Below are 12,006 nucleotides of genomic sequence, written 5' to 3'. Positions count from 1 at the left end.
GGGGTGATCTTGGGGAGCCTTCCCCTTCCTTCAAATCCATGTCCTCAGTCAAGGACTCGGGGGAGTCCAGGTGCCTCCTCTTGCACCTTCGCTTGTGAGGAACTTCCTCGGGGGGCTGTCTGAGGAGGTCTCACCAGCAACGTCTTGTTCCAATGGAACTACCTGGGACGTCAGAGCAGGCTGTCCCTGGGGCCGGGTGATGGAAGTCGGACCTAACTGAGAAGGAGTGCAGGGTGGAGCCGTGGCAAGGGCCGGGGGCCTGGAATCCCTCGACAGAATCCTCTCCACCACATCGAATGTCGAGGGAGAGCTGCCCTCTCTGGGATCCGAGAGCAGACCCTCCCTCGGATCCGACGGACGGATCGGAGCCAGCGCCGAAGCAATCGGATCCGACGGACCAGCATGCTCCGACATGGATGGAGCTGAAGCCATGCCGATACTGCCGGATCCGAAGCTCAGCCCTTGGCTCCGAGAGCTCGGATCCGAAGAGAATGGATCCAACAGACTCGAGGGAAGTGTCGGAGCCGAAGTACCCGAGATTATCGGCGCCGACATACCCCCGGCTCCAAGGCTGCCCGGCTCCGAAGACTCCGAACCCGGAAAACAGGATGGAGAAGGAGCTATCGGGGCAAAGAAGAGGGTCGAACTCCCCCCCGGAGGGGGGGGGGAGGCAGGAGCACTCCCATCTGCAGTTGGGCCTGGAGGAATCTTCTCATCATCCAGTCCAAATCTGCATCGGTGAGACTTCAGGTAAATCTCGACGAGGCCACCGAGGCGGGGCGGGAGTGTCGCCTCGATGACCTCGACGGAGATCGGGTCTCCTCCTCCTCAGGACCCGGTGAAAAGCACGGGGACCGGATCCGAGAAGGAGGAGACCCAGAAGGCCTGGAGGGAGAAGCCCGCTTAGCCGGGGGGGGGCGAAGCGGAGACCTCGGCTCTCCGCTTGTGGTGCTTCTCCCTCCTCCTTTCTTTCCTAGCCTCCCTCTCCTCCGGGCCTAAGGCGGGAGGTTGAGTCCCGGCCGGGGGGAGGGAAGCAGGAGTGGGGGCTGCCACAGCGGGAGCCACGGGAGGACCAGAGGTAGAAGCCGAGTCCGGGTGCAGAAGACCCGCCAGAATCAGCTTAGACCTCCAGTCCTTAAGTGCCTTGGGGTTGAACGCTGCACAGATGGTACAACCAGAGGACAGGTGTTCAACCCCAAGGCACATCACACACCGAGTGTGGCCACCCGCTGGGGACAGCTTATGGCCACACTCGGTGCATTTCGAAAACACTAACTTTGGGGCCTCAGACATATTAGAAGGAAAAACCCACACACACTAGGCCCCAAACACACACACACAACCCTGACGGAACCACAAAGGGAGGGGGGAGGTTAGAATATAGGACAAAATAAATTAAACTAAGATGGTTCTACGGGATAAGGGACCTGAAAACACAATCACACCAAGAGGAAGTAAAAAGGGTTAGAAAAGTTAAATTTTCTCACAAAAATTACGAACAACGCCTGAAACTCGGGATCAAGCTGCTGAAGTAAACCGCGGCAAACTAGATCTGAGGTCAGTCAGGGTTGGCAGGGGATTATGGGTAGGGGGAGGAGCTTGGAGCTCGGATCTAAAGCTGTTGAAAACTGCTGGCTCGGATCCGAATCCCATAGGTTGCTGCACAAATGAAGTTAACTACTTCAGATCATTAGTTAAGAGCCAGTCAGCTATTTTTCTAAAGGTTAAAAAACAAACAAACAAACTAAACTAATGGTTTTCACCCACCAATATTCACTCAAAAAAAAACCCCCTCAGATCAAAACCACCTCTGGAAATAGAACAATTTAATTGCAGGCTGGACAAAAAGTGTCTGTGGTAATCACAGACAAACTAAAATCTGGCTGTCACATTAACCACATTGCTAGGAACCTTCTGTCAAATCAAACCTTATCTCACTCATCTCAGAAGACTGGTATTGTACTGATCAAACTCTACTCCTCCCATCCGTACTATGTGTCTCTCATCCTTACTAATATCCAGAAAACACTTCTAAACAAACTTTGTAAATGCTACAACATTGCCAATTACACAACAAACCTCCCCACAAATCCTACCACTGCCTGGCACTGCATCAACTACAATGGGTAGGATTCCAGAACACCAACTAAAAAAAAACAGCCAAAGTCAAATCTTTATCGACAAACTAAGAATCACTTTGACATCTCCCTCTACTCCCTCCATGTTTCTAAACAATGCAATTCACTTTCCCCAAGCCCAAAAGGCAAATCTTGTCAAACACCTTCCACACAAAAGCTAAAAGCACACCTGTCCTCCTCCTGGACATGCTATAGTAACATCTAATCAATTTATTATTCAATATTCCTGTACATAACTACATACTTACTCAAATCACATTCCTTCATACACTCCAACCTTTTATTCTCCCTTCTACTCAATTCACCCCAGCTTCCTCCTTGCATCACCATACTGCTTGGTTAAACTACCTACAATCTAATTACATCTTTCTACATTTACTGCATCAATGTCTACATGCTACCCCACTTTCAATTTAAGTAATACTGTACATCTATATGCAGCTTTACTCTCAATAGATGTATTCCTTTACCAAAATCTATATGCTAATGATACTTTCTCATTTGCCAGTTTGTCCTAGTTTAACTTTACTGTTTGGAACTTTCCTCCACAACTTGGCTGAAAAGGGGCCCTTGGCTCAGCTGGGCCATGCTGTTTAGCAAATGTAAAATAAAGTAATCCTTCTTTTCAACTTATTTACTCCTCATTAGCTCTGTAAGTCACTCATTTTTAAATTATCACCCACCACAGTTCTCCTTTACATCTTAAATCCAGAAGGTCTACAGTGTCAACTGTCACATTTTTTCACCTATACCATTATTCTCATTTTAGAACATATACACTAAACCACTGCCTCAGTAATTTTCCATCTCATTCTTTTCTAAAGAGCATACATACAGCCTTATACAGAAGATGTATACCCACTTCCTCATGTTTTACTTAATCCTGCAGAAACAATACAGCTATACTACTGGTTGCATATGAAAAGGCATACCCCAGTCAGCATCCATAGAAAAAACAAGGATCTTGAGGGGCTTTGAGTAGTGGGATAAGGCCGCCTACTGAAACATTCAGAAATTCTGCATAATTTAACAAATTTACAGACACCAATAAAAACACAGAAATAACACAAAGATGTTTCAGTATTTTTCTGCAGCATCTTTAAAAGAATTTAAATACAACTAAATAAGCTTGAATAAAACAAGTACAGTGCAAAGTTCTTTGTCTGCTAATAAAATACACAACTTTATCAGGAAACATTAGACTTTTCATGTAAAGAATTGTGCCCTTGTCTACAGTTTTAAAGATGCTATAAAAACTTTTTTTAAATAAAAAAGAGCAGATTAAAAACATTTTTGCAAATGTAATGACAAACAATAGATTATTGAAACATTTTCCAAGATAAAGTTTAAGAACTGTACAACTTAAGAAACTATACAGGCTTTACAGAAAAGACTGCTGAATCAATTCACAAATATTCTAAAAATATTTCAAAGGCTACAAAAGGATCTGGAAAAATACATAATGTATTTCTTAAACCCAGATAATGTACAATACAGAAGACATCACTGATGTCATAAACTTCATAAATAAACCCAATGAATATCCACTAGACTTATTTAGCTTCATAAAAATAAAACATGCTCATTTTTCTTTTTCTTAACAAGGAATAATGATTACCCTAAATCATTTCATCTTAGGTTTAGTACCCTGAGATTAATCAGGGCAGAAAATATATGGATCTTTTGTCTTTTCTATAGAAAGAGAGAGAGAAGAATAATCTCATTTAGTATGCTTCCCTCCAAAAGGCTTACAAAAGATCAGACTCAATGGTAAAGTATCATATGACTAGACAGAATACTGAGATGCCCCCCACCCCAACCCGGTGAACTCTGTGGCACGAGACATGACACGAGAGAAAAAAGTTCTGCAGCTAGTTACTAGTCAGAAGCTCAGCATTTCCATAGCAGGATTTAAGCTTCTAAAGTGGCTCTGTGCACAAATCCACATCACCTGTAGACAGACTTTCAAATATTCATAGCAGACTCTAGGCATAGAAAAATCATGCCAAGAAACTTCAGGAATGCATTTCAAAAAAGCAATGACAAATTACTTAAAAACATGGTCCATCTCCTTGGTGAAACAAGTTTTTTTTTCATGGAGACCAGGTATCTAATGAAAGAAAGAATGTAAACATTTCAAAGCAATAAGAATAAATTTCTTCTTCTATGGCAGCGGTTCATTATTTTAGGTCACCCGCAAAGTCTTACTGTTCTAAACACTCCACAGTTCATTCTTTAAAAATTTTGGTTCTTCATTTTAAGAATGTCTAGAATTCAGAATGTCTGTTTCCATTTCTTCAGAATTCAGATGCAAGTTTTCTTCCTGCACACATACTGAGGCACTCTGATTTTCATTTTCGCTGTTGTCAAGTCTACACCTCTTTGGAGGCCTTTCAACAGTTTCCTCAGGCTCACAATTTTGACTGACAGCAGTCACACTAATGCACTTCAAATCAGGTGAAAGGTCCTTCTTTTCACACCCATTACTATCTGTTTCTGCATAAAGGGGTTCTTGAGCATCAGTGTGGGGGCCATTGGCATGAAAGCATTCATCTTTTACTTTGTTTGCATTCGATGCTGCTGGACGGCCATTAACAGATACACCTGAGGTAAAAGAAAAAAAAAATAAAGTCTGAATAAACAAGTACAACAAGCACATTTAATATTACCACCTGTTTTGTAACAGATCCATTTAGTACTCAGCATGGAAGCTTTTATCTGTAGAATCGGTTATGCAAGTTAGTAATCCACAGCCACAATGGAAAAATATATCCAAATCAGCTTGAAAGCTAGTGATTAGAACGCTAACTATCCTACATGTTTGCAGAAATACTGCATGGTAACAAGCAATTTCTTGACTTACTTTGAACTGGTACAGTTAAAGATCCACTACTAAACTAAAACATGCATTCTTTCTCCATTACCTACTTTTCTTCAATGCAAGGTAACAGGGAAGCTGGAACTCAATCAGCAATTAACGGACAAAAGGCAGAGAAACAAGTTCTAGAGAGGATGCCATTCTGTTGCAGAACACCTCCCAAGTAGGCCAAATGATAGCCAATTACCAATTCAGTTTGTGTTGAGTGCAATTTGTCAGAATCAAAATTGCTGAAAACCTTTCTGCAACTGATGAAGTTGCTTTTTTCCCACTATTGTGTGACAGTGCAGCCAATACATAATAAGCTGGGAGTGTGGCTGGGTCACTACCGCCCTCCTTTCACACACAATAAAAGTGCATGGGTTTTTGCCACTTGCAAAATATTGCTTTTTTTTACTGAATGTTTTGAGTGACTAACTCACAAAAACGGAATTTGCACAAATTGCCTTCAGGAAATCAGCATGATGCCAGGCAATCCAGAGGCTTGTCATTTAACCTAAAAATGTCTCTGGGATATAGGAGAAATCTGCAGCACCCTGAGAAACCTCATGTAAAGACGAGAAGGACAAGCAAAATCCATACAAACACCCACCCCAGCCAAAAACTGATCTGGACAACTGACAGTGTGAGATGGCAGCACTAAGTGCCATCCACGGTGAAATTTGCTGTCATCATTCAAGTGACTTATGGAATAAATGGCATTCTTATATATGCAGAATCTGCACTCAGATAAAAATAAAAATGTACAATACAAAAAACAGAACACCGACCAACAAGGGAAATTTCTGTTACTGATGTTTCTTGAGAAAAGAAAAGTACAGTTTTGTACCTACCATAAATGTAGATGTTCGAGTGCTAATACAGCTGCAGTCATAACAGATGGGTTCTCCTGCCGTCAAGCGGGTCCTCGGTCGGCCGAATTCCAAAGTCTAGGTCCGGCGTCGGTTGTCGTCGCTTCTTCCCTGACGTCAGTGCGACAGGGGTATAAAAGAACCAGCCGACGCCATTTTCTTCAGTTTTTCTTGCCCCAGATGTCAGGTGCCCCCAGAAGGAAGGCAATACATAAATTTGTGTTATAAAGCAATGCCATATAATCAAAATACAGTAGTTGCAAGCAAATACACCATTAATGAATACCCCAATCAGGTTGTATGAGGAGGTGTTAGCCAAAAGGCCTGTCCCAAAAGGGAAAGGAGGGAGGGAAACCTGGACTGCAGCTGTATTAGCACTCGAACATCTACATTTATGGTAGTTACAAAACTGTACTATGTTCATCGTGCATACAGCTGCAGTCATAACAGATGGGTAGAATCCCAAAGCTAAGAAAGGGGTGGTAGGCACTAGGTGGAACTAGGAGGAGCCAGGATGCCCTGCAAGACTGCAGTGGCAAAGCCTGCTCTAGTTTTGGAGTATAATGGTAGGTGCAAGTGGCTGCTTCCAAAATATCATTGGTAGGAACTCCTCTGAGGAAAGCTGCAGAGGTAGCTGTGGCCCTTGTGGAGTGAGATCTGATGCCTGCAGGTACAGTTTTACCATGAAAAGAGTAACAAAAGCGTATGCAGTGGGCTATCCATTTTGAAATTGTCTGTTTGGAAATTGGCTTCCCTTGAGCTCCTATAGCATAGGACACAAAGAGCTGTTCTGATTTTCTGAAAGGCTTTGTTCTGTCCAAATAATAACGCAGCTGTCTGTGGATGTCCAAGGAATGTAGTAGTCTCTCCCCTTTGTTTTGAGGATTAGGGTAAAAGGTAGGTAAGTGTATAGCCTGATTCAAAGCTACCCTGGATACCACCTTTGGCATAAAGGACGGGTTGGTTCGTAAGGAAACTCTGTCCTGATGGAAGATGATAAAAGGCTGCACAGCCAAGAGGGCTTGTAGTTCCGATACCCTACGAGCTGAGGTGATAGCCAGAAGGAAAGCTGTTTTCCAGGACAAATATTGCAAATCTGTTGAGGCAGCTGGCTCAAAAGGAGGCAAGGTCAGCTTTTCTAGAATGAAATTGAGGTCCCAAGCAGGTATTGGTTGTTTCCTTGGGGGTTTTATATTCTTAGCCCCTCTGAGGAACTGTCTTAAGAGGGGGTGAGAGAATAAAGGTGGATCAGTGTTGCATTCTGCAGAAATGGCTGAGGCATGGATTTTGATGGAGGAGAATGAAAGTCCACTGCTTTGCAGCTCAGCTAGATACTGTAACATTTGAGGTAAATTCAGTTTTCCAGGATTCTGGCCCTTTTTCTCATTCCAGGCACAAAACCGTTTCCATTTTGTGGAGTAAGCTTTTCTAGTAGACGGCCTTCTGGCCTCCAAAATGACATCCTGCACCTCCTTGGAGAGTAGGGTCTGTTGTGATGTTAAGGAATCTTCCATGCGGCCAGATTGAGTGTTTTCAGCTGACTGTGAAGAGTTTTGAAGCTGTGCTGAGTCAGAAGAAGAGGCATTAGAGGTAGGGTCCATGGAGGGGAATGCGTCAGGCTCCTCAGGAGTGGGTACCAGTGCTGTCTTGGCCAGTCTGGAGCAATGAGAATCATCTTTGGTCTGTCTGCTCTGGTTTTAATAGAACTTTGGGCAGCAGAGGAAGAGGTGGAAAGGCATAAACTGTCATTGTTGTCCAACTGAAAGAGAGCGTCCACTCTCCAGGCCTTTGGATGAAAAGTCCTTGAGCAGAATTTTGTCAATTGGTGATTTTTGTGGGAGGCAAAGAGATCTATGTCTGGCCTTCCCCATGCTTGAATTATCTCTGTAAAAACTTGAGGATGCAACTTCCATTCGTGTGGATCTGTCATATTTCTGCTTAGGTTGTCTGCCAGCGTGTTTTTCTTGCCTGGCAAGTACTGTGCTTGAAGTTCAATTTGTAATTCCAGAGCCATGTTCCAAAGTGACATGGCCAGCCTGCATAGGGGGCATGAATGGGTTCATCCCTGTTTGTTTATGTACCACATTACTGTGGTGTTGTCTGTCCTTATCAATAGTTGACCTGGATGCAGAAGGTCTTTGAAAGCTATAATAGCATTTATTACTGCTAGCATTTCCTTTTGATTGATGTGAAGGTGCTTTTCTTTTTGGGACCATTTGCCCTGAATGCACCAATCTGTCATGTGCGCCCCCCAGGCGTAGTCCGAGGCGTCTGTTGTGATGACTTGATTTGCTTGAGGCTTGCAGAATGGGAGACCTGTGTTTGTTTGGCATGCTTGAGCCCACCACAGAAATTCCTTTTGAAGACATGGAATTAGTGGTATTATTGTTTCCAAACTGTGGCTGTGTTGAGACCATAGGTTTTCAGGTACCATTGAAGTTTCCTCATATGCAGCTTTGCACATGGGATTAGTAGGATGCAAGATACCATGAATCCCAGAGCCTGCAGGATTTTCCTTGCAGTCAGCCTGGTGAACTTTGCTAGTGTTCTGAAGTATTGAGTTAGTTGCCCCTGCTTCTCTGGCGTGAGGTAGGCCATCTGGGTGTTTGTGTCCAAGTTGGCACCCAGGAAAATTATTTTCTGAGAGGGTATTAGCCTTGATTTCTTTTTGTTGACTGTGTATCCCAGAGAATTCAACAACATTATTACAAAAGCCAGATGTTTCAGATGTATATGCTTGCTGTCCGCTTGGATCAGGCAGTCATCCAAATATGGGTATATTTGTATCCCTTGAAGTCTGCAGTAGGCAATTACTGATGCCAGGCATTTCGTGAATACTCTGGGCGCAGTAGATAAGCCAAAGGGCAATGCAGAGAATTGATAATGGGTTGAACCTGCAAGAAATCTGAGGTATCTTCTGCAATTTTGTCTGATTGGGACATGCAGGTATGCCTCCTTGAGGTCCAATGTTACCAGCCAAGATTCCTTGCCCAGCATGGGAAGAAGCTGCTGTAATGTGAGCATCTTGAATTTTGGTACGAGTAAAAATGTGTTTAGGATGGATAGGTCCAAAATAGGTCTCCAATCTTTTCCCTTCCTTGGTACCAGGAATAGTCTGGAATAAAAACCTTGACCTTATTCGTGAGTAGGTACCTCTTGAATAGCTTTCATGTCCATGAGATCTGAAATTTGTCTTTGTGCCTCTGCCCTTTGATTGTGTGGCAGGTTTGGCATGCCTCTCATTTTTGGAAGGGTGCGAAAATGGAATCTGTAGCCTCTGTTTATAATGTCCAGGATCCATTTGTCTTTTGTGACAATATGCCAATTTTTTGAAAATAATGCCAGTTTTCCGCCTAAGGGTGCTGCCATTTGAGCCTTGCTTGGCATGGAAAGGGGAAAGTCATTGGGCTTGCTTTCTGAATGGCTGCGAACTATCCTCACCACCTCTTTGGGTAGGAGCTTGCCACTGTCTGCCTCTAAACGATCCTTGAGATTGCCCTCTGCCCCTCGGGCGCCTGAATCTACCTCTTTGGGGTCTGTCCGTGGCTGGAAAGGACCAATTTTTGGAAGGCCAATTTCTACTGAAACGTGGAGGTTGTACCTGTAGAAAATCTTTCACTGTTTGCATTGATTTAGCCTTTTCCTCCATTTTCTTTAATACCTCCTCAGCTTTAACACCAAATAATACATCCTTTTGTAGAGGGGCATCTAGTAATTTAGCTTTGACATGATCTGGTAAGGTTTGCTCCTTGAGCCAGGCATGTCTACGTATGACTGATCCTGTAACAGCAGCTCTACATGAAGCCTCTAGAGCATCAAAACCACATTGCAAGGTATGTTTACCCACTTGTTCTGCACTATGCATCAAATCCTGCAACTCCTTCAAGTCTGGTTGTTCAGGTTGTGACATTTTACTTCTCAACTGTGATAACAGAAACTGTTGGTACTTTAGCATATGGAACTGGCAGTTTAATGCCCTCATGGTTAAGGTGGCCGAGGTGTATACCTTTTTTCCCCACCTTTCTAAGGATCTGGAATCTCTCTCGGAAGGTAATGGATTTTTAGCAGTGGAGGCCTTAATTCCCTTGGGGCCCTGTGAGATAGTTTCTGGGTCAGCCGCATGGCTTTTGTATAAAAATTGGTGTGAGTCAGGAACCCGGTAGTACCTGTCAGGCTTGACTGGGGCTGGAGGTAAGGAATCCGGGTTAAGGCAGGCCTCCGAGTACACATCATCTAGTATGTCTAAGACAGGAGGTATAGCCAGAGGCCTGTGCTGAGGTAGCAAGAGAAAATCCCTAAGCCTTTTCTTGGAATCTGAGTACTCTTGGCCTTCCCAGTGGAAGTGTTCCCTTAAGGTATGCAAGGTTTCCCCAAATGAGTAAGGTATGCAAGGTTTCCCCAAATGAGTAATCCTCTGGGGGGGGGGGCAGAGGGAATGGACTCCTCTGCATCAGAATCTTCAAAAGGGGAGTAAGAATGTTCCTGTTCATCAGAGTGCTCTGAAATAATGGAGGCCTGGTCAGAGGAGGGGGATTCTTCTTCCACTCTGGGCCTTTTGTCCGGGGGGGTTTGAGAACCCCTGATAAGAGTAATTAAATCCTCAGCCATTTTAAGCATCTGTTTTTAGGCATGGGGCCTGGAGAAGGGCCCTGTGTAGCTTGTCTCTTAGAATGCATGGCTGCTTTAGACTTAGTGAAAGCCTTGATGGAAAAAGAAGAGGAAGGTCTGAAGACACCTTGAAAGGAGGCAGACCTGTCTACATTTTGAGATTCACCACCAAGAGTGGCTTCGGTATCTGTAGTCGGGGTGTGGGCCGAGGAGCCTGCGACCTCGGGCACAGAAGACACCGTCAATGAAGTGTCGTCGGTAGGCAAGGGCTGCGTAGGTGCCTCACTGAGAACCGGACCACCTGTAGTCGGCTTTGGCGTGGTGTCGGTAGAGGCTGCGGACATCGTGTGTCGGTCCTTATCTTTGCGTTTTTTAGACAAAACTGGAGTCGGAGTATCCGACGACATAATATAGTTAAATTTTTTGCCAAAATAGTGCTGGGCGAACTCCGCCCGATGCTTAATGGTGCGTTTGTTGAATGTAGCACAAAAACGACAGACCGAGACGTCGTGGTCTGGGCCTAAGCAAGGAATGCAGAGGGAATGAAAATCCTTATGCGGTATTTGCTTCCCACATGAAATACAATTATTAACTTTGTCTGACATCAGTCTGAGGCAAGAAAAGTTTCCCCAACGGGGTACTTAGCTTTCAAGAAGACTTCGGTTGCAAAATTTTCGTAATTTCAGGAGCTGGCCGACCGGCACTTGCGAACTGCTTCTGCTTCGGGCACCGCGCGGCAAGAAAGACTGAAGAAAATGGCGTCGGCTGGTTCTTTTATACCCCTGTCGCACTGACGTTAGGGAAGAAGCGACGACAACCGACGCCGGACCTAGACTTTGGAATTCGGCCGACCGAGGACCCGCCTGACGGCAGGAGAACCCATCTGTTATGACTGCAGCTGTATGCACGATGAACATCCTAGCAAGTGTGGCATGCAATAACATGAAATATGGTCACAGAATTTGCCTTTTGAAAATATGACAGACAGGAGTTCAAAAGTTAGGTTTTACTGCCCCAAACTTTTCTGTTCATTCCTGTTGAATCAGCTTATTTAATGGTGCAAAAGCATCAGGCAAAAACAATGTGGCTCCATCCGCATAAAACATACAAGTAATATTTTTTTCATAATGCTGCATGCACATAAGGAGCGAATGCTGACATTTTTATGAACAGCAACATCAAAGATTCACGATTTGAATTCTGCTACTCAGCTCTGAAAAGCATGATCTGGACATGGGACTTAATTTTCAGGGAATTCTTGACAATGACCAACAGTTTGAATCTTTGTTGTTGTTTTATGTCAACATGATGTTTGATGCTGCTGCTGTGGTGCTCTCTTCTTTTTTTCCGTGAAAAATTAAAACAGAATGATGGAAATCTCTTGCCTGTCTCCCTCTGCTTTGTTTACAAGGTTGCTGTATCATAGGGCAGCAATCCCTAATCCTACATATACAAACAAATATTGGTGCTTCACCTCTGCTGCTGATTCATGAAAAAAGACTTCATTTATATTGTGCAAGTGTTTGTTCTG

At 44.1% G+C, this 12,006-nt stretch overlaps 1 protein-coding gene across 3 annotated transcripts in view; it reads right to left on the bottom strand.

Annotated features, from left to right (window-relative positions):
• Positions 1-3,200: 3,200 nt before the first annotated feature.
• The window catches only part of MIER1 (MIER1 transcriptional regulator), a 1,388,802-nt gene continuing 1,379,996 nt past the window's right edge, over positions 3,201-12,006 (bottom strand). For all 3 annotated transcript variants that reach the window (XM_044085588.1, XM_044085589.1, XM_044085590.1), the window contains one exon: positions 3,201-4,742. In XM_044085588.1, coding sequence (XP_043941523.1) covers positions 4,396-4,742 — 347 coding nt within the window. In that variant the 3' untranslated portion in view covers positions 3,201-4,395. The remainder of the gene's footprint in view (positions 4,743-12,006) is intronic.

Source organism: Protopterus annectens, chromosome 10.part0 (genome assembly GCF_019279795.1).
Source record: "Protopterus annectens isolate FY-2018-M chromosome 10.part0, PAN1.0, whole genome shotgun sequence".
Taxonomy (NCBI): domain Eukaryota; kingdom Metazoa; phylum Chordata; order Ceratodontiformes; family Protopteridae; genus Protopterus; species Protopterus annectens.
This window is presented reverse-complemented; position numbering and strand designations above follow the sequence as displayed.